The 23,750-nt window shown below is 39.0% G+C and overlaps 1 protein-coding gene across 1 annotated transcript; it reads left to right on the forward strand.

Annotated features, from left to right (window-relative positions):
- Positions 1 to 364: 364 nt before the first annotated feature.
- zgc:63587 (uncharacterized protein LOC393431 homolog) lies at positions 365 to 23,148 on the forward strand. Its single transcript, XM_058635534.1, has 12 exons — positions 365 to 515; positions 6,455 to 6,512; positions 6,883 to 6,982; positions 7,079 to 7,165; positions 7,776 to 7,899; positions 8,527 to 8,661; positions 9,753 to 9,870; positions 18,979 to 19,080; positions 19,252 to 19,397; positions 19,573 to 19,656; positions 19,779 to 19,836; positions 21,721 to 23,148. The coding sequence occupies exons 2-12, from the start codon at positions 6,486 to 6,488 to the stop codon at positions 21,784 to 21,786; spliced, it is 1,047 nt and encodes a 348-aa protein (XP_058491517.1). The 5' UTR covers positions 365 to 515; positions 6,455 to 6,485; the 3' UTR covers positions 21,787 to 23,148.
- The last annotated feature ends 602 nt before the right edge of the window (positions 23,149 to 23,750 follow it).

Consider the following 23,750-nt stretch of genomic DNA (forward strand, 5'->3'; position numbering starts at 1 on the left):
CAAACAGCGTATCGGGTCCATGTATACAAAAATGGAACAGTGCATGTGTAGGACTGATTTACTGTAAAACAAATGAGACAGAAGTGCAATTAACAATAAAAGTAGCAGTTTTTGTACCAGTGGCATTCATTTTAGAATCTTAGGCCTATGTTGGAGTTGAGAAATTCTGACTTCCAACTACAACTGGAACACGCCAATACTCTAAAGTGTTATGTAAATCATATTTAATATGTTGTTTTATGTCGGCGCGCAGAGAGAAACCAGTTGAAGAAACTGTTCCACTCGAGCGGCCATGTTGGATCTGACAAACAATGTATCTCTGAGGCTCAGCCGCCCCGGTCTTTGAGCCGCAATGGCGTTTGTGGCGCAGCACGATGGTCGTTAGTAATTAAAACTTGAGGGACGAGGGCGGACTCTCGGGAACGGTTTCCGGGTTTCCTTTCCTGGGCTGGGACAGCGGCGAGAGTCAAAAAACCCCTGTTGATAAATTAACGACATTTCAAAGTTACGCTGAGGTAAGGCTCTGTTCGGTGCTTTGTCGATATCGTTTTTTTAAAAAGGCTGGGAAGTTTATTCGGAGCAGAAGGCAGAAGAGTCATCGCATTGTCTGTTTAAACCGAACTGGCAACAGGACACCAACCGCGCTGACAACTGTTGCATGCCAAAGTTTGACATGTTAACTTTTAGTGCTGTGTTAAAGCCAAACTACATATATTAAATGTGTTTAAATGTTGTTTAAGGACGCCTGGTGTTTTACCAAAGCTGCTCACACACACTGTAATGTCATTGCCCCAGTTGTCGCTTGGTAAACTCGGTCAGTGTCTGACAGACTGGGTGTGGTGGACTGGACACCCAACTGTTGCAAACCCAGAGGCCTTCACACACGTTTAAAACTGAAGCACACTCTGTTTAATTTTTGTCACAGTTGTCCATTTTAACTGTTTACATTCTTCAGGTATTCCAAACAACTATTTAGACAAGTGGGTAAGCCATTACTGGAGGTAGAACAAGGCTCAGCAGTGTTTTCTATGTTCTCTATACATTTGCCATGTATGCGATGGATTCACTTATAATGTTTTACTGCCGAAATACATTGGCAGATCATACATATCCATAAATTAAACTCGAGAAATTATCTGCCAAGGCTGTTATGTTTCCCACAGTGTCAGTAAACTCCTGAATCAATATCTGTATCTAAATTACTGCCTAAATAATCTCCTCCTTGGATACTAACTTTCATCTTCACAAATCTGTGCTCCAAAGTAGCCTGAAGCATTTCCTCATTGGTAGGCGCTTCCCACAGTGTTAAATACAGGTTACCAAATCACCAACAAAATCTAATCATTTCTTAAAGCCATAGCCTACATCCCCAGGAAAGTTAGACAAATCTGTCATTTTCATTTTGAGTTATTGTTTTCAAAGACAAGTACCGAAAACACAACCTACTTAGCGGAGGTAATAAAACCAGGCCATATGTCAGTAACCAGGTGTTCCCTTTAAATGTTGAAAAACAGATGGTGAATAGCTTGATCTAGTGAAGAAATGCAGTATCACAAATATAAGTGTATATTTGGTCAAAGTATAACATTTTTGTGTTTATGATAAATGTAGTCTTTGACTTTTACCTTTTGCTGTATACATATTATATTATTTGTAAAACCTTGTAAAAACACTCTTTTGAGTACCCATTGTCATAGTTCATAACTTCACAGTACACTCCTCCACAGACATTGTACTCTGCTGGCCCCACCTCCCTCTACATCAGTGTCATGTAAAATCTGCATCCGATGTGCCATTCAAAGTATTAAGTTTCACCAATTTCCTGTAAGTGCCATTGTGTAACATTCCTGACCTTTGAAATGGCTTGCTAACATCCAGTCAATTCTTGACCTTTTTGATTGTAAAATTTGCGCAAAATAATTTTTTTGTTTAGACAACTTAACAATAACAGTGGGAAACAATAACATTTTCATTATGTTTCTGTCTAAGATGTGGCGGAGGGCCACTATTGAAGAATTATCATCCATCTTTGCTTGTGTTTTTGGCTCAGTGAAAACATACAGATTTCACTTCCTTTCTTGCTGAGTTGTGAACAGTAGGGGCAGCATATCAGACTGGGTTTGCTGTAATCTCAGGCTGGCAGCTATCCTTTTAATTACACAAATAACCTAGCCTTTTTCCCCAGGGTCGGACACAGTTAAATTTGATATTTGATGGACAACATCCCTGGAATTTAAAGTCTCTCTCATCCAGTACCTTAAACGCAGTCGGACCTTTCCCCTTCCTGTGACCTTATCTCACAAACACTTGCCGACACTGAAGCGCTGGGGAAGTCATCCGTCGCACAATTTTAAACTACAAGGAGATGTTTCTTATGATTCACATGGTGTGAATAGAGTATCAAAACTTCATTCATGTCAACAAACCCAAGTGGACCTGCTGCACTATTATGACAAAGATTTGAATGATGATGTTACACAGCAAGAGCTTGTCATCCACTAAGAGACATACGTTAGAAATAACTTTGATGCCTTATTTATTTTAATTGAGCAATTAGTGGATTCATTCAGCCATTATGTCTGTGTGATGTTGAACTGACTGCATGGTGATAGAAAAATGACTAATCTACATGTTATATTCATCCACTATGAGCCTTGTTGTTACTTTATAAAGCACCAAGATGTGGTTCTCACAAAGAAAGGGCGTATCAGTTAATGGCACAAAAGGGATTGCATTATTCCATATCAAAAACAATGAAGAGAACAGAATTTGACTGGTATCTATTGTACATATAACACAATACATCTCCGGATCTGATGAAAAATACCAGATTCCCAACTAGCTTCTGGTTTCTGCTGTGTCTGTATGACTGAAACGAACTGTTGGAGACATTAATTTTGTCTGTTTCAGCATTACTTTAAAAAGCATTTGGTGGGAAAAAGTATGTAAATATACCATGAAGCAGCTGTGTTAGAATAACAATTTGATTCTTTATGCCTAAGATTTGTGTGTGTGTGTGAGAGACTATACACACACAACTTTTTTATACTGAATAGCTCTGTTGCTGTATTCACTTGCCAGTAAATGACCATAACTGCTGTGATGCCACTGAGTTCACCAAATAATCCATGGTGTGAAATCATTGCATTAGTGTTTCCAGTAAAAACAGTCTTTTATCCATGGAAAGTGAGTGTGTGAACCCTTGACCCTGCCTGTCAGGAAGGTGAATGGCACGGCTGGCTTTTTATGGCTGTACTCCAGACAATAAATCAACTGTAAATGTATTACATGCCAACAACGTTGGCTTTATTAAGGTGACATTTTTCCCTTTTGGCTCAAATGCTTTAATCAACCCCACGTCTCGCACATCGAAAGTTGTGTGTAAGCAGCTCAGCAGCATGGGCGATTAAATGGCCATTATTAAGAGAGTATTATTCAAGTGTGCCTCCCGCCTGTCTGTCCTGTAGTGTTGTCTTTGTGATATTACTGCTTCGGTATTAGAACACTTTAATTAATTTGCTGCTGGACTAATGTTGGTTCCCACAGAGCCTGTCAAGGCACAATGATCGGGTTGTGTATATGTGACACACATGGCTACACTTGTGTGGGCTGCTACATTACCTTTGATGTTCATTAACAATGAAAACACTTAACTAGTTTTTGTGTTGTGGCTTGATAGCAGTGGAGCTTGGTTTGTCAAGCCATCCAACACTTTGATGCAGTTTGAAAAGTTTGACTTCTTCTCTAATACCACATTTCTGTTTTTTATTAAATATCTCAACAGCCACTGGAAGGATTATAATGCGATAGACATAAATATTGTACCCAGAGAATGATCCTGACCCCAAGCAGGTCCCATTTTTTTCTAGTAATATATCTATTAGCATAAATTCTGTAAAAACATTCATGTTCCTCAGAGGTTATAACCATACGACTTTCATCATCTGATTTTTTTTTCTGATTTATCACTAGGGTGGGACAAAAAATCTATTTGACTCTGTATCATTGCCCTGACTCATGAAATATGATTTATCAAAATGTTGGAGCCAAATGGTTTCACTGCCAACTTGACTAAATCAATGGCCCAATTTCATGACCCTTTGTTTTTTAAGTAGCAGAAAACTGAGAAAAAATATCCATCACACCCAAATTATATATTCAGTCCTATTTCTAAAAATATTTCTTAATATGAATTAAATTATAAAAAATAAAGAAAGCAAATAGGAATATTTCAACAGCTAAAACAAATGAGTCTTTGTTATTGTAAAATAAGATAATCCTTTATTAGTCCCATAATAGGGAAATCTGCAGTCATGGTAGGTTTGCTAAGGTTTAACTTGCCATTCAAGGCAAAGGTAATAAATAATAAACATGCATTTTCATATTTATGAATGTACAATGTAGAAACCTATTTGCTAGTTAGATTGTAAAATTATAGTATATACTGTATACAGAATGTGTTTGATATTTACGGTGTCCTGGGTATGACACTAAACTGCATCCAGGCAGAGTGGGGAGGTCGTGCGTCGGATCAGTGCACCCCAACCTGAAACCTATAAAAAGTGCACAGGTGACCATAACAACTCACTCTCTGAGCAGCGTTGGGTTACTAGGGTTTGGAACCTTTAAGTCTCCAACGACAGTTGTCTTGCAACTGACGGATGAGAGTAGTGCCAGGCCGGCTGGCATAAGGCGGACCCTGACTATAATCAAGACTTCCGGCATCTTGCTGCAAGCACCCCAACCAGAACGTGCTGGTTCTGGTTGGGGTGCATCCGCCAGCCTGATCGCAACCTGCGATCCACTGTAAACAAACTCATGCGAAGGCTATTCGTGCCAGAACCAACAAGCTTCAACTTTCTTACCCAACAATTGAGGCCCAAAGGATCTCATATTGAACTATTGCTCGGAGCAACTGCCTAGTAGTAAATGTTGCCAGGGATTGCACATGTTATTGCACTTTTTAAATTACACTGGTGATATTGCACATGATATGGAGTGGCATGTGGTCTATTAAGAGTAGAGCTTGCTCTACCTATTGTTATTTTACCACATTACTTTGAAAACTACTGACTATTTATGCTATTTTTGGTCCACTAATTGACTTTATTCACCTTGTGTTAAATTTGCATCAACGTACTGTTTTATTGCTTCAGTGTTTTAGACTTGTACAGACCTTGAGGCCTTAGCCTGGCACTCTTCACCCCAAATGGCTGTTGTCTCCTTTGGCTTTCTTGCATATGGCCAGTTCTGAAGGTGATCAGGGGTGAGGCACGTGTTCTCCCTCCTCCCCAGCTGAGCAGCTCTGTATAGGAAAGGCTTCGGGAACCAGAAGGATAAACAGCCATTGTTCCCCCTGTAGGCTTGATGAAACTACCCTGTCAGTGTGAGAGATCTCTGCCCTCTTTCATTAAGATACAGAGGGCCCCCTGACTGCCATCAAATGCACGCAACAGTGTGAAATGGGTCCCATAGTGTCCACAAATGAGGAAGGTCACTTCAGGTTCCCATGCTTCCTTTTTTTGCCAGCTACCATTACGTAACCAGAGTGCATCTCCATTTGGCAGCACACTCCTGCCTGCCACTTTCTAATGCTTATCACACTCCACCTGTCAAGGATCAGTGTTTTGGCGATAAAATGGAGCCTGTTCTTCCTGCTCAGTCATTATGTGGCTAATTTATCAAGCCAGCTTGTTTCTCTGTCGTCTGCTTAGGGTCATAGATTTGGGCTTGTGCATGGGCTATGCATGAGTGTCGGAGTTAAAGTGGAGTATGGGAACCAACTTGTTGCCTGGAGCCCTTAATCTTTGCTCTTTCCATGTGATAGTGTTGGAACTGTGTTGTCACCAGCTTGAATAAATGTTTCAACACGTATTCAATGTGCACAATTCTTCAGTTAACAGTGTAAGCAGTCTGAGTACACAGAGTTTATGATCAATGCCCAAGTCACAAAATGACTGATGTAAGGATGATTGCCAACAAATAGCTGTATGGATACCATTATTGTATCATGTCACCTATCAACTGAGTCTATGAGGAAATCACTTCATGCAATATTTATTTAAAAAAAAAAAAACTATATATGTATCGGTATGATGAAGTACCCATATTTGCACGTAACTGTTCACCTTAATCTTGAAAATGTCACATTTATCATAAATAAATGGGCTTCAAAGGTTCTGAAAATAGAGTTGATTTCAAGATTCTGTGTTTAGGAAAGTTTAGTCTAAGGTTGTCCATGGACAGAACTCACATCTTAACGTTATGGCTGCTAATTTTTTTAGCAGCCATAACGTATTTTATCACATACAAGCTTATCTTGGCACAAACAAAAAAAACGTGTAAAATAATGTTTAAATAAATTCTTTAGGATTTGTGAAAGAATGAATTTGCTACTAGTTAACCTGAACTACAGATTTCTGTTTTCACTGACTGCTTTTATTTTTTCCTCCAGGAGCTTGTCAGACATCCAGTAAACGGTAGCGATGTCTCAATCTGGAGAAAAGGGGAAGGTAAGTAAGGCAGATATTTCATCTCATTACATCACATCACAGCACTATGACACATTGGCTTAGTAATGACGAAGGAATTATAATCTGATGCACTCACACTATCACATGCAGAAAGTATATCCTGTATAAATTGGTTTCATTATGACCAGTGGGTATTAGTTAGGTGCTTTATTATTATGAATTTTACTTTCACCTTTACACTAGCAACATGCTAAATTTGATGAATTAAATGAGGGACATGTCAGGAGAGAGATGGTCAGTAAACTGTGAGGAACATCATTAAGCCATTCCATATTTGTTGACAGTTCAGTACTTCCCCATTAATTGTTCCTGACCCTTATTGTGAACATAGTTGTTTTGTATTCTAAAGTTCCCAGATGCAGCAGGTTATGTTGGGTTTGCTAACCTCCCAAACCAAGTGCACCGGAAATCTGTGAAAAAAGGTTTTGAATTCACCCTAATGGTTGTAGGTGAGTACTCTTAATGTTGCTTTAATAGACACATTAGGCAGATGTATGATTCTTTTTCAGTATAAAGATTTATTCTCCATTTTCTTTGGTTTTCAGGAGAGTCTGGTTTGGGCAAGTCGACACTTATAAACAGCCTGTTTCTCACTGATCTCTATCCTGAACGCTACATCCCTGGTGCTGCAGGTACACTCCCTAGTACATCACACACACAAACACACACTCACACACACACACACCCATACACAAAATAACATGCGCAAATATACACACTGTAATAATAGAGAAATGTCTGCTGCAGTGTCTCCAGCAGTGCTGTACTTAAAGAGGAATGTTAAGAATGTCTTAGTCTCAATATGACCCTGCCCTTCTTATGACTTGACTTAGATTAGGACTTGTTTGCTTAAAAACAATTATCCATGCCCTTCGTGGCAGCTTTTATATATGTATGCAGTATGAAAGCATATAGTCCTTTAATAAGACCAAAACCATAGTTTTGTTGTTTTGTTTTTTCATCTTGAAGCCTGTTATGGTTGTATGAGTTCAATGGCTTATGTGCACCCAGGCAAAAACAAGAGTTCTCATCTGTCTCCTCTTTGATGCTACCATCAGTGAAGGCATTCTAGCACATTTGCATACATTTTATTAAGTCAATAATTTATTATCATTATTATTATTGTTGTTGTTATTATTATTATTATTACTTTTTCATAGTTCACAACATTAAATAATACAATTCCCGCAGGTATCACTTAAGCTTTTGTGACTCTTATGTCCGTGTTCTTCCACTTCACAGAAAAGATTGAGAGGACGGTGCAGATTGAGGCATCAACTGTGGAAATCGAGGAGAGAGGAGTGAAGCTTCGTCTCACTGTGGTTGACACCCCTGGATATGGTGATGCCATCAACAGCCAAGACTGGTGTGTTTATGTGCTGCAGAGGAGTGAGAAGTGATAACACATTAAGAAATGCTTCCTGTCCAACAGTGTCTCATATTTCCCATCTGACCTCTACTGTACAACTCCCTTTCTCGTTTCATCCCAAACTCCTTTTTCCATCTCTCCTCCCTCTGCATTCTCTGTGTCTAGATTTCCACGAACTGTGTGTTTACCTAATCAGCCCAGTGGTGTCCATCAAGCCTTTTAGTCCAGTATCTTGCTTGCCCTGGTTGTACTCTATTTTTACACTACTGAACTCATACACTTTTCTATGAAGGCCTCAAAAGAGATGTGCAACGATAAAAACTGACTCATAATTACACTGAACCAAAGTTGATAAGAAGCCTGCATAGAAGACATTTAGCCATTCAGTCATTTAATGCTTCATCATTTTTGTCATCACACCATATATATGATCATTCAACTGACTCATTGCTGGAGTCCAAAAGAATATTAAACTCAGTTTCCTTCTCAACTTATTGCTTGATTTACTTAGCATTTTTTGACAGTCATCGTTTCAATGGTGGAGCAGACTTTCTTTGTTATGTTGTTTGTGTGTTTCATTAAAGAGGCTTTTGACCATTTCTCTTCATGTGCCTCTGATGTCAGCTTCAAGACCATCATCCAGTATATTGACAATCAGTTTGAACGATACCTCCATGATGAGAGCGGGCTGAACCGAAGACACATAGTGGACAACAGGGTGCACTGCTGCTTCTACTTCATATCCCCATTTGGACATGGGTAAACAAACAAATAAACACACTCTTGTACAGACTACTGTGACCATAAATTACATATTATTTCCAATTTCAGGTCATCGTGCCAACATCCAGGATAACCTGAAGTAAATGGAACATAGCACAATATACAGTGCATGATTTGTACTCATTGGGAAACACTACATGCTGGAGAATGAAATGATTTTTAATTGTTATTAATTTTTTACATAAGTTTAAAATGAGCATAGTGTTGTGTGACAATTGATACCCTAAAGGGAGAACTTTATTATTTCATCCATCCATCATCTACTGCTTTGTCCTCCATTGGAGGGTCGCAGGGGGCAATAGGCAGTCTGCCAGTCCATCGAAGGGCCAATCACACCTATGGTGTATACCAGGGCTCGAATCCGGGTCTTCTTGCTGCAAAGGCAAGAGTGCTAACCACTACACCAACCATATGGCCCTTTGTTATTTCAGATCTTTAAAATAATGAATCTCCTACTTTCAGGTTAAGCTGTTTGTGTTGCAACAAATACAATTTTTTTTTAATTGTACACCACCAACATTTGTCCAGTTTCTACATTGACACTACTAGCAATGTTCTTATGACCTCACAGTATAATTATTTCTCAGTCACTGTATTGGAACACATCCAGAAAATATGCATGCAGTTTTAAAATAATACATTTTTCAGGTGTGTGACCCTTACTCTTGAACAATAGCTCCATTGTGACTTTCTTAAAACTGGAGTGGAACCCTAATTGTTATTGGTACAGCCTGTGTTTTCCTACTGTTTCATGTTAACATTAGCTGCTGTTAAAAAAGGCGATTACGCCAGGTTTATTATTATTTATGTGCATTGCATACACATGTTGTATGAGTTAAATTAATTTATAGCTTGCTAATGTATAAGACCAATTTTCAGTCACAACATTCCAATTCAAATGCCAATGATCAAAGAATTTGACAGACATAAAAACAACATAGCTGGTGCTGTCCCAAGACGTTTGTACTGTAATCTAATTGACTACTATGTGTTTTTTGTTCATTTTTTTCTTAATTTTCTTCTTTTCTTTCTTTTCTTTTTTTCTTTCTTCTCTTTTTCTTCCCCAGTCTTAAACCTCTGGATGTGGAGTTTATGAAGGCCATCCACAGCAAAGTCAACATAGTCCCGGTCATTGCCAAGGCTGACACACTGACACTGAGGGAGCGGGATCGCCTGAAGAGAAGGGTGAGTTTGTTGTAAACTCACACACAGCTCTGCCTTGTTTTCTGTGAACATTATAAATATTCAGTGAAATATCTAAATAGATGTGGGTTTTTATTCCCGCTTTATGTTCAGCTAAAGAGGGCCACTGAATACAAAGACAAAATTACTTTTCCACCTTTCTTGGCAGCTTGGAGTATTAGGCATCCGTGAGTTTGTGTGATAAAGCATATTTACATTCCTCTGTAATGACAGTGATGTATTCCTTACATACTTTGATGGAACAAGCAGTTTGTTGAAAAGGGAGGAACAACATGAAAGAGGAAACAGTAGGAGGGGCACATTAAGGAAAATACTCTTGTCTTTATAATATACAGTAGATGGAACACATGTCATTCAGTGTCGACCCGTCCCAGGTACTTCCTGTCTGCTTCCCTGCACGCTCCTCAGCTTCCTGCTGTCCAAGGGGCGAGGACAGTGCTACACAACATACATTTAAACATACACACAAACTCCTCCCAGCAACACTTTCAGCTCATAACCTCTCACATGGATGAGTTAGGTTGTCCCTCCTCCTTTCCTCTTTAACACAGTGGCTGTGTTTCTTTAGATATTACAGGTTTTGCAGAAGTTTGTGGCAGAAAGTAAAAGACACTTATTTAATTGAAACTTTAACAAACTACAGTATTATTGATTACCATGCTTTTCACACAGAGGGCTCTAAAATGAAGTTAAACTATTTAATCTGTTTTTAATAAGTTAATCTATCATTATAAAATGTATGAGTAATTGTTATGAATAAATATTTGACTATAGCTTCTCATATGTAACAATTTAGTGTTTTTCTACTTTTTAAAATTAGTATCTTTCAGTGGAGCAAGGCTTAGATTACTAACGTGGATGTTCTTATTAAACACAATCACAAGCTACTCCAATAAAGATACCGCCAACCCAAAAGGCAGATGATGGTTTAATTTCATATTTGTCTGTACCTAGTTCAGTCCTCGGTTGGAAATATTTACAGTGTGTGCGGCTTAAGTTGCAAGTTTTTCATCTCAGCTCTCTTCTCTGTGTATTTAATTGGAAGTCATTCTGTCTCGCCACCTGCCCCTGCATGCCCAGACCTCCCACCTGCCTCCCATTCAGTTCGCGTTTGCTGGTGGTCTGGCAGGCTCAGGCCAGTCGTCTGAGCAGAGTCCAGCTGTGGAAGTCTGTTCAGTTCAAATTCCCCACAGCAAAAATGCTTAAATGGCTGATGCAGCATCTTAGGAAAAGAAGAGGTCATAGTTGGAGGACACACACTTTTCTTCTTGTATTTCCTAAAACAACAGGATATAACATCTGCCACAGAATCAAAATTAGAGAACCTGATGAATGATTCTGTATATAATCCAGGACATAAGTTTCTCCAGCATCAAAGGTGAAATTCCTTCACTGCACGGACCCACCAGTTTAATTGTACTCTGTCATGTTGTTTTGTGTTTTGACCTTCCTCAAACTTTCTGAGTGTTCCTCTGGCACTTAAGATGAACAAAAAACACGTTTCCTGCCTGTGTTGACCGCCTCCCCAAACTATAGAAAGTCCCCAAGCTTGTTGGCATTTTAATGCAGCTGCCTGCAGGTCAGCTGTTTTGATTAGATTTTTGGCAAACATTTTGTTTAATTCTGGCCATGTTTTCCTTTTCGTTCAGTTAATTGTTGGACATCTTATACTGTAAAAATGTAGCCAGTAGCCACTGAGTAGGAAATGCTACAACAGTATCGCTCTGATCTAACCTCGAATCATCCACATCACTATCTGTCCAGTAGTTGGTTCACATGCTCCGCTAAGTGTACCCTTAACAGACATTTCCCACTGTATACTAAGGACCAATTAAATGTTGACTTCAACAAAATGAATTGCACGCACACATAAACAGATGCAGATGCACACCCACACCACACACACACACAAGTACCTGGATAAATAGGTTTATTGATTTGCCCTAAGAAAGTTAAGATTATCCCAAAATACATTCCTAGTTTAAGTTTTAGAAGAATGAAACACAAAGACATGTTCAAATTTCAGATTGCCTGTATTTAATGACAGTAAGTTCCTGGACAACCCATTATTGTCAGGAAATACACAGGGTTAATTGAGCAATCTGCTCCACATTTAGCACTATATTTCCCTAAGGAGGGCTTGTTATTCCTAGCAAATACAACTTTTATCTTCGTCTCAATTTGTTTAAAAAAAGGAGGGAATAAAGGGATTCCACAGTCATGCCTTTGTGCCCAGCAAAGTCTCTGTCTTTAATTCATGGATATTTAATTGTTTTTGACAGTATCTTAAATATAGCCATGTACATTAGGAGGCATTTGTTTGACAAAGAAGATTTTAATTGGTAGATGTTATAAAGTGAAACTATGTCACTATGTTGATTAAACTATTAAACTATGAGGTACATTTGGTCCATTCAAGACAATTGTGGGTGTAACATGCTCTTTCATTTCCTGACTTTCCTAATGGAATCAGTAATCAGTTTTTCTACTACCCATGTAACTATAGTAGGTTTAATGTGGAGCATCTTTGTAATTCCAATTCATCTTTTCAAGTATCTCTCAGTAGAACAAACACATCAGGCTTGAGTGTTTGTTGGTTTGATCAGATTAATTGAAGTGGCTCTTAGGTATACGTGCCTGACTCCTGCTATACAGTCCTGTACAGTGTACCAGGGCACAGGCCTTCCTTTGAGGTCAGCGCACCAGCTGCCAAGAACCTGCCAGAAAGCCGAGTGCTGGGGGAAGATTGATATCCCCCAGTGTTTCTCCCATAGTATTTATTACTTTGTTTCTGTTTTTTTGTTGAGTACTTTCTCACCGTTTTAAAAGCCATTTGTCTCTCAGTAAAGTAGGACCTGCTCCTCTCGAGGCTTGACTTGTGTTTTCTCTCATTATTAGGGGGAAACATCTTGTGGAGAATAATAAAAGTTTCCTGCAATATGTCAGGAGTGTACCATTGACGAGATAGAACCTGTTGTCCTCTACAGCATAAACCCACGTACAACCAGTGAACCAACTTCCCATAGTTCAGCTTTCATCTATTTAGTTCTGCTTATTCCTCTGCCAGACGTTCCTCTGCTGGCAGTGCCTCACTCAACTGCGTCATACTTTCTTCCTCTGCCTCTTGGTGTCCTCTTTTTTAATTTTATTTAATGCCAATTTCCTTCACGGGGGTCTTTGTAGTCAGAAGCTCATAAGTTTCCCTGAGGAGGGTATATTGAGTGGCTGATCCTCTCAGTCTGGGACCTTACAGTCATATCCTGTGTGAGGCTTAAGTCTTAAATTGCTATAGTGGTTATTTTCTGTTTCAACATACTGTAGATGACATGCAGTATGCAGCTGGTTCAGTCTAGAATCTTGATGAGAACAAGTAAAATAACAGTTTTATGTGTTTTTCTTTAAAATGTTCCTAAAGCTAGAGCCCTAGATCTTGTGTATTTGTATCATGTTGTAGTAAACTGAATATCCTTAGGTTTCAGATAGTAGACAGGATTACAAAGTTGACTCTGTATGAAATGGCTCAAAACGATAGTAGAAAGTTAGACCTAAGAAAATCATACTCAAACATTTAAAACCCTGCATTTAAAGCTGTATTTAACCCTTTTATAATGACAACAAGTTAACAGGAGTCATTTTTGCAACAATCCTCAACCCTAATCTATTTCATACCTCTTTTTCTTTTGTGTGAAGACTAAAGACTCTTCTCATAAGCCAGAGGTTGGCAAGAGCTAGAGAACCCAGGTCCTCCTGCATTCCCGCACCAGGCTGCAGACAATAATTTTGCCCCATTAGCCTTTGATTTCTTTCCCTTTGTTTCTTCAACCACTTCTTTTAAAGCTTTCTTCCTCTCCTTTCTTCTGCTGATATTCCCCATCCATCTCTGCTTGTTGTCTCCCACCCAGAACCCTCTGTTTCTCAGTGTTTGTCCCTCAGCTGCCATATTTCACTTCAGGCCATGGCACTGTTATGTTTTCCCTTCATTGTGTCACTGGTTGTTATCTCCCTCAGCTGCTCCACCATATTACCGCTACGTCAACCAGTTCTACAACCCCAATGGGACACATTGCCTGTAAAGCTGCATTGCTTATACCAGCCGCTGTGGTCACCAGGTTTTCTTAAAGTGCATTTTGTGAAGCAATTTTAACACAAAGGGGTAAACTTGTGGGGACAGAACAGCTATTGAGGTTGTAAAGGAAATTATTCAACAGGTGTACCCAAGTGATAAATTATATGTAATTATGCAAGCTTGATATTCAACTGCATTAATATTTTTTCCCTTGTGCGTCATCCATACTGGTCCCCCAGGCAAAAAGGTTTAGTGGTGATTACTTCATTTTTCTCTCACTGCTCCTGTGTGTGTTTGTCCATAAGTGTATTAGTCCCTGGTCAGCTTGTGCTTTTCCTGCCAGTGTTGCAGACACGCGGGTATATTTATTTTTTTTGCCCTCCAGCAGCCATTGTGCCAGGGCATGGTCCAAGTCTCTACAGATTTAAAAACAATACATCTGCATTTTTTTTGCCTCCTTGAATGAGCAGCTCTATTACACACAAACGTATTCTCCCAAGTAAAGAAAGTACAAACCCACCACACTGTGAAAACAGCAGGTTTCCTTGTTTCGAAGACCAACCTGAAAATATGTTTTTTGAACTTCCCCACTAATGAGTCACATTTTGTACACAGTTCGGTCTTACTGTTGAGACCCTTCTCTTTGTCATGATGTGTGGGTAAAATCTTTAAAATCCTACTCAAATACAAGATTACATGAATAGCTCAATTGTTTCTCTCCATGCTCTTTGATCAGAAGGAGATGTGGGTGGTCTTAACTGTTCTAATACTTAGCCAGGACAATGGGAGTGTGTACGTGTTAATATGTACATGTGAGTGTGTGTTGATCACTGTTGCGTGTATGATGCCCTCTAGTCACCAAGGTTGTAGGGTTTCAATGGTACTTTCCTCCTGAATAAATGTAGCTGTTCTTGCTGGAGTTGTACTAGTCTGGGTTGACCACTTGGTCTCACACTCTAACTGGATAAGTTACTGTCTCTTTGCTGCTATGATTGAGGGAGTTGCTCTGTAGATTTCTCTGGATGTCAGACATGTGAATATACTTCTGCCTTCTCTTGCGAAGCCATTCTCTAGCTCCCAGTGGTGGTGACCTACTGGGCCTATGAGACTCCTCGCACGTAATACCTAAACTCTGCTCCCTTCTCCCGACACCAGATTATACCTGTTGATGTAGTGAGGCAGCAGTTCACTATGCTTATGTCTACGTGAAAAAGTGTGTTTGTGTTTGAGGCTGGTAGGCGGTCTAAATCTATTCGACCCCCCTGAGATCAGGTATTGTTGGGGCTCCCTCACCTTTCCGCTTAGAGCCAGTAAGTTTAAAATCATTTCCTGGAGGGAGAGAAGTATTTGTTCCCATGAACGTCATGGTTTGCAAATTAATATTGAAGCTAAAGAAAAGTTCTAGCAAGGAATCACATTTTCCTACTCAGTTTGCCAAACCTCTGTTGTTTCTCCTGCACTTCCGTAATGGAGGCACATTCAATGCGTCATCTGCATCATCACACACACACAGTGACACACAGCTTTGTACTCACTGCGTGTAAATAAGTACATTTGTTGGCAGCTGACTTGTGTGAGAGCCTAACCAAATTATTATATTTTCTAATTTATTTTTGAATGGAGAAAACTTGGTGTTGGAGCAGACTTTGTCTTTGTTTCATATTCTAGGAATGCTATCTCTACACATAAAACAGTCTGTACTTATGACTCAAGAGGCTTTGTTCCTTTCTACAACTAGATTTATAACAAGAGATTACATTTGATTAATTGCAGTATTTCTTTCTTCAAAGTGGGATGAGGCCATGGTGTTGCTTGTCTAGAACTTGTACAGTATAGTTTGCTGGACAGATGGAATTCCTCCAACTGAAGTATGTTCCAAAATATATTTCAAACCAAATTCCTAAAAAAAAAAGAAAGAATACATTTTCTTATAATATAGTGAATTCCACAAACTTCTCCTGCCAGCTTTCCGTTCAAATTTCCTGATGCTGTCTGACAAAGGCCCTGTCTTTGCCCTTTTGCCTGCTGTGTTGGCTCAAAGTTACTACATTAAATGACACAAAGTAAGCCTTTTTATTCAATGTATTGTAGACACACAGCTGGACCTAGGGGAATCTCATAAAGAACAGGGAGCACTCAGAATAATGGACTTGCGCCTACCATGGTCTGGATTAAACTCAGTCTTTGGCGGGGGGCTTGTTCCTCAAGGTGTTTTTTTAGAATAGAACACATTTTAAAACTAATTTACAGCTGACTACTTACTACTTACTACTACTTACTACTTATAATGTTGTAATGACAGTGATACATAGTTTAATTCCCATGGCCAGTTGCATAGTTATGTCACTCCCCTTCTTCATAAGAACTTATGAGTTTCAAGATGCAGTTTGGTTGTTTTGTTTCTTTCTCTCTCTGGATTTGTAGATTTCCTTTGACTGCTCCGGTACATGTTTGTACTTCCAAGTATTGTTCCCCGGATTGTTTTTACTTTTGCTCAGCTCTGTCCTCAGTTATCACATGAGAGAACTTGAATGTGAATTGCGAGTGTGTGTTTGTGCAATAGTCTGACTGGACGGCAGTGGTTCACCATCACCACAATCCCCTCTTTTGTCTTTTAGCTCTTTCCTTTGTAAGTTATTTGTTTTCCCTGTTGTTTGTCTAGAATTAATCTGTCCTTGCTTAGAGGTGTTTGAGTCATTCATATTTTTGTGGGCCTGTTTGTCAGAATGAACAAATCCTGAAAATATTATTCCCTCAGCAGGTTGACCTGATGAAACGGTTGATCCGTATAATGATGGGTTTGCAGCCTGCTACATTATGATTTGAGGTTGTGGTTATATCTGCTGTGCAGCTGCAGAAAAAACTGCTTATCCATGTCATGACCTCATTGTGTGTAATTATATCTATGGTATGCTATATTTGTGCAATGAATAACCACTACATTATCATAAATACTGCTATTCCTGGAACTGAATGAGTCTGATTTTACTCTTGAATCACAGGCTTGTTATGATTCACCTGCTGCCCATCTCCCCCCAGCACACACATACAGTATATGCACATGCACACACACATGCACTTTCCATTACTTGCCGACATGACGGAACATTTCCACGAACAATGCTTCGTACTCAACATTGTGAGCAAGAAACATAAGGCGATAAATCTTTGTCTTCCGTTTCTAATTAATACTTACACAGAGTTTTGAGTGTCATTGTTTCTCAAGTGCCCTTGCAGCATTAGGTGGACGCTGCATAACAAACCATAACAGCACAGGGAGTGGTGGGGGTGGGTGTATTATAGCTGGACAGGATGATCATAAAGTCAAAATGGCTCCGGCTGCCAACATCTTTGTGCCAATGAAAATACACAACTGAAAAGATGAGGAGAGACTGGCGTAACATTAGGTATTAAGACTTACATCGTGTACAGTAAATCAGAGGGAGACAACAGGGATTTGACGCAGGCTGTGATTTTGACATTTGATGATCCCTGGGAGTTTTTGATTATAGGTGTCAGGTCGTACTAAGCACATGTTATGGAACAGAATAATTCAGGTAAACAGCCATTTTGCAGCTTTTGGCTTAGTTGGGTCTAGAAACGGATGATGGCAGACAGACTCACGTTTGTGCAATGTCCAGATGATGTTTCTGGATATTAATTGAAACCTATCATTCATAATACTTTGTTACATTCTTGATTTCTTTGTGACCTTCCAGTGAATTTTCTTTCCCCATTTTATTGCATTTCATCTGACATTTTGTATTCATGTGACTCATTTGTTGTTTGTTTGATTTTTTTCCTGTCATTGTATCGCACATGTTTATTTTCCCCACTGAGCACACAACGTCCCAAAACTCTCTACGCTCTGCCCCACCAGAGTGATGTTTATCCAGCTACCATAGTGAAAGCTTCTGTAAATTGTGTTTCAGTAAATGAAGGAAAAAGAGGCTCTGGTCTCATGTCACGCTCTCTTCTGGGTCACGCTCTCTTCTGGGTCCCGCAAAGCTTGTTTGTTTTTAGATCTACCCCACAACAATACCTAATTCTCCTCTGTACACACACTATCTCATACACACTTCACACAGCTCACTAAGAAAACAAGCAACCGTCATAACAAGGGCTCAAACAGGAGCTGCACTCTGTAGGAAAACCTGTGCTCACTTCCTAGGCTCCTGGCTGACTCAACACTGTCCTATTATACACTACAGTACATGAAAGTCCACCAAAAGTCAGGAAAACAACACTTGACATTTTTTGGCTCCATGACATAAGACTTCATTGTGGATTTGACTGTCTGCACCGAAGAAACAAAAGAAAAATGCAGCTTTGATCCTTAGAATAATAAATATGGACATCTGTCCCTGAGGGAAGCGGTGAAGAACACTCCTTTGTTTTAATTTGTTTCTTCACCGGGCAGTCTGTTCTTCAAGGAGGTTGAGAACGTCGTTTCTCACACACACACAGATGCACACAGGCCGTTATTATTTTTCACTTCTCTACCGTTTTCTGTGTTGGCCCTCTTTTCCTTCATGGGGTGCTTTTAATTAAATGTGTTGCTGCAACAACAGGTAGTCACTCACACCCTGCTATTATCCTATAGGGCGGTCTTACTCTTTTACTTTCTGTTTATGGCTCAGAGTGGCAGCTGCCATTTAGTTCATATGGCAGTTTTGTGTTGTCTACCCTTTGTATAGATGATTGTAGTATTTTGATAAAATATAGAAGTATCTGCTATGCTGGAATTAAAGCTGTAGTCGTATGTGTAAGTAGGAAAATGGGGGGAACATGAAAAAACATTCATATTCTAAGTTCTATTATATACAAAATGAAGTATAAAAACACAGTTTAAATTATAAATTATATATATTTATTAATTTATTAATTTTAAAAAGTTAAATTGTCTCTCTGGTAATAGGTGCAATGATACCATTGCTGCTTTCAAGACAAAGGAACACGTCATGGAGGTCACAAGGGGGTCACCACTCTGCCTCTATATTAACCCCCTTGTTTTTACCCCTCAGATCCTGGACGAGATCGCTGAGCATGGAATCAGAATTTATCAGCTACCTGACGCCGACTCTGATGAGGACGAGGAATTCAAGGAGCAGACCAGAGTCCTGAAGGTTAGTGTGGGTCTCACTGATTATAACACCTGTTTAGAGCTGGTTTAGAGACGGATGGTCTATTTCCTCATATTCATCGTTTAGTCCTCTCTGCCTCAGTTTTCCATATCTATTTCTATATAGCACTGTCTCTCTTCTGAGAATTCACTGACTTGAATTTTTCTGTCTTAGGCAAGCATTCCCTTTGCTGTGATTGGCTCCAACCAGCTGATTGAGGTGAAGGGGAAGAAGATTCGTGGTCGTCTTTATCCCTGGGGAGTCGTTGAAGTGGAGAACCCCGAACACAATGACTTCCTTAAACTACGCACCATGCTTGTGTGAGTTTCCCCTGGTAATAAAACTGCTGAAGTAATTGGAAAATCTTAAAGGAAGTCTTTCAGAACCTTCACGTACTATTATGCTCATTAAACAGGTTGTAAAAGTCGATCAGAGAATCAAATCTCTGCTGCCTTCTAGTGTGTAAAGATAGCATTGCATATTCGTCCGTTGCAGGACCCACATGCAAGACCTACAGGAGGTGACTCAGGATCTGCATTATGAGAACTTCCGCTCAGAGAGGCTGAAGACAGCGGGCAGGTGAGTCACAGATTCATATCAGTTAAACAGCAGATGTTCATGCTCATGTTTTTAGCAGAATTCATACAAATACAAATGAGTCATTTAATGATTACAAATATTTAATCTGATTTCTCCTGCAGGGCTGTGGATGAGGATGTGATGGATAAGGATCAGATCCTGCTCCAGAAAGAGGCAGAGGTAAAAACTTTTTTCAAAAGCTCACTAGTCTCTGTTTATTAAGAATGCGAGGCAAATCGATCCACAAAAGCCATAGAATATGCTCCTATAGCTAATCCACATGTGTTTGTTCAAAGTATGGATTTATACCGAACAGATTTGATTTGAAATTATGGCTGCATGTTTTGCAAAATAACCACCAAATATCAATTGGGCAGAAAAGCTCATTTGGAGTTTATGTTTTTGAATTGGTTGATTATAGTTGGGTTGTAAATGCATCAGCATAAATGTCATATTATAACCTTTTGTTGTTGTTTAAAAGAGTTTAAAGACTATATTTATAGATTTATATTGATACTGGTAGAAGTAGTAGTAGTAGTGCAAGGTTCTGATATTGGTTTCGCATCACCTGTAAAAATTGGTATTCAGCCAAAGATTTTGTTTGGCTGTACTGAAAAGAAAAAAAAAAGTTAAGTCGTATTTATTTTCAGCCCACTATCTTCCATTTGTATTGTTTTCCTTGTGGACCATGGAGCCTGCACGTCATCGGGCAATAACCAGTTTCCTGAATACTTTTGATTGCCCTGTTTGTGTTACTGCTGCAGTGCAGAGCAGTGTAGTTAGAGGGCATGTTGCAGCGGAGCAGTTTGTAAACAGTGTTCCTTGGCAGGATATGCCATCACTTCCTGCCTGGATGTCCTGGCCCAGTTTATGGTGGGAATGACCTCAGGAATACAGGGAACCTGAAATATTAAGCTGCAAAGACTGTAGTTAATTTGTTTTTGTATTGAATCGGAGGAAATACTGTTACTGTATTCGCTTCATTCATTATTCTGTAACTCCCAACACTTGAAATGATTCAGTGAAAGTAGCTAAATAATTACATAAGGGAAAATAGGGCAGCTGAACAATCTATTAATTTGTATGTCTGTTCAAAAACACAGTTGAATAAATACTTGTATTTATTCAACATGGTCAGTGTACATTGTAGTTGTAAATATGGATGACTTTGGGTTAAGTTAAAATCTAATGTGTTTGAGGCTTAATTGAGGAATTTCTGACCTATATTCATTTCCCAAACACAAGAAATGTGAAAAAAGGTTGAATAACAACAATTTAAACGTATGTCCTCAGCCACTAGATGGCAGTAGACGTCAAAGAAAGCATTATTGTTAAACTGTGACCCATGCGTTTTTTAAACTATCAGTGGTTTAACTGAAAACTCATTGACTGTGTGAAGCATTTTTGAGTTATTTATGGTCCCACTGTGGCTTAATTCACCTCACACCACACATTTTATGCCTCCTTCATTCTGAAACGGCTCCTTTCATTTCTGTTACAGCCATAATAACTGTACTGATATAACTTTAAGTATAACAGTAATTCATTAGATGTTTTTATGTGGTGTTAATTGTCTCTGCAGATCATGTTTGTTTTCTTCGTTTGTTCCTTCATTACAGTTCACCTTAAGACATGGTCACACAATATGTACATCAACATTCTCTGCACACTTAACGAATCACACAAGGATACTCAACAATGGTGATGGAGCTTGTGTGGAAACATGAATTAGATGTTGAAATCTAGTATATTATAAATAATAGAGCACAATCTGAAGATGTGTAAACAGTATATCGATTGTATTCAGACTTGCTAGTGGAATTAGATTGGGTTAAATTTTGATACCTTATGCAATAAATTTAAACAAGTCAAACATATCTTTATCCTTCATGGCTGATTTGATGTGATCTTTGCATGAGGTCCTCATTGTCCTGGCTCTGTTTTACCACATTTAAAGTTGGCTGAGCTGTTCTGTGCTGCTGCTGCTGGTCCAGAGTCTCTTTTCGATACTGTGTGAAGACATGAACATGGCAACCTATTTTAAATTTCTTCTCTCTGTTGTAGCTGAGACGCATGCAGGAGATGATCGCTCAGATGCAGGCGCAGATGAAGATGAAAACAGATGAGTAAAAGAGTCAAAAGGAGTAGAAATTGAAGCACACTGATGCCCCCCCATCCCCCGACATCCATCAATACTGCCACCTCCCTGCAGACCCACCAGGAGCCTGGGATCACATCATCTTCATCTTCACCTGTCCATCATCCTTCTCCTCCCTCCAAGCATCCATCCATCAGGTGTCCAGGAGCTCGCGACTATTTTTTTATTCTTGCAAAAACACTTTTCATAGCACATACTGCCGTCAACACTATTCCACAAAATAAAACTTAAGTAGAAACAAGTTCCTTTGTCCAGCCACGTAATGTATCTCCTCCAAAATGTAATGTAATGGTCACAGAAATCAGTCGTTTTTGAGGAATCAGGCAGCGTCAAAAACATATCTTTTTAATATTTAAATGCTTGATGACAATGACATGTTTCAGTTGTTTAGCTGTTGATTTGTGGTACTGTCAGTGACAACAGTACTAAAGCAGGATTTTTAACATTAGACTTCAATGTTTACAACAAATATTTGCACAAATCATGCATTTTTCTTAAGGCCAAGCTTCTGTTAAATCAATGTTCAACTTATTTTGCTTTCAAGACTCATTTGAGCGTATTTTAACTTAAAAACTTCAAAAGTTTTTTTATTTTTATTTTTTTTATATTGGTCATTTAGAAGCCTTTACCTCTGAATGGTGTCAGACCTTCAGTGTCTTCACTGGGTTCAGTCTAGTGATGCAGAGTGTATGTTTGTAGTGTGAAATGTTTGGCTAAGAACTAGGTACTGTCCAGATTCTGTGCTCAGTTTTGTAGAATCTAGAATTAGAAACCTTTTTTCTGTCTTTCAGTCTGTAAATATATATGCAAGAAGTCAGACTAACACAATTCAGGTACAAAATTAACCTGCCATTCTCTAGGATCAAGCTGTTGTATTAAAGTTCCATGCTGCTGCATGATTGTAATATTAGTGCCAAACAAAAAGTTCAGACTCAAAACTAACCTGCAACTTTTCTATTCAGAGTAGTAAATGAATGTGTCTGTATTAGGTTCACTGACATTACTTAATGTGTTGTGTCTGTACACTTCATATGCAGCCCTTCATCATAACTCTGCTGTGTGTTGGCTCTCTTATTTAAAAACACAGTAATGTAATATGTGAAAACCTTCTCCAGCCTCTCCAGTTTCTTCATCAGTGCCGTCAGACTTGTGCTGCCATTGGCATAAGTTATTTCCCCAATCTTTTGCTCTCGTATGCGTATTTGTCTGTTGTTCTTATTGAGACAAACCTAATTATTATTTCTTAACCATATGTCAGTAAAGACGTGTTTTTAAATGTCTACATTTTTGTATTCCTCTCTAAAATAAATTGTTCAAAGAAAATTGGAACTGTAGCTACAGTCTCTATCAGCTTCTGTACAGCTTCTACACATCACAATACAACTAAGAGATAAACAAAAAAATACAGATTATACAGTGATGTTCACAAAAGGACTATAGCTATTGCATTGGGTATGAAAGATGTCTTATGTTGCTCTGAGTCCAGGATTTCAACTTGATATTTAGAGATAAATGTTTGTTAGTTTACATTAGGTTTTTTGTGTTTGTGTTGACTGCATGTGAACTTAACAGATAGTTGAAGAGTCCTGTAAACACTTCATCATGATCTTTCCCAGCTGACAAACTGACACACGTACAGCTCAGGGACAGTGATGGAAAAGCACTGGCTGCTTCATCTGTCAACCTGGAACCTGGTATAATGCAGGACTCGCTGATGCTGGTGCTCAGGTGATGTGTAACTGCCCTAAAAAAAAGAGAGAGAGAGACAAAGTGAGGACTGATCTACAATAATCTAGATTTAAAGTAGATCTAACTCTTGTCTCTCAAGAGGAAATTATTTAACATCCTTCAGAACTGAAAACCTTGTCTTTTAAATCTGCAGTGTGTAACCTACGGTGATTTGCATGTGTGTCGTTATTATTCTGCTTGTGTTTGG

The sequence above is a fragment of the Solea solea genome, chromosome 8, assembly GCF_958295425.1.
Source record: "Solea solea chromosome 8, fSolSol10.1, whole genome shotgun sequence".
Taxonomy (NCBI): domain Eukaryota; kingdom Metazoa; phylum Chordata; class Actinopteri; order Pleuronectiformes; family Soleidae; genus Solea; species Solea solea.

What these genes read in the sequence shown, in the direction of transcription:
- zgc:63587 (XM_058635534.1), top strand. Translation starts at nt 6,486, where the DNA reads ATGTCTCAATCTGGAGAAAAGGGGAAG. An exon ending in ATATCCCCATTTGGACATGG is followed by an intron (nt 8,662 to 9,752) that starts GTAAACAAACAA and finishes TTTCTTCCCCAG; the next exon opens with TCTTAAACCTCTGGATGTGG. An exon ending in GGGATCGCCTGAAGAGAAGG is followed by an intron (nt 9,871 to 18,978) that starts GTGAGTTTGTTG and finishes TTTACCCCTCAG; the next exon opens with ATCCTGGACGAGATCGCTGA.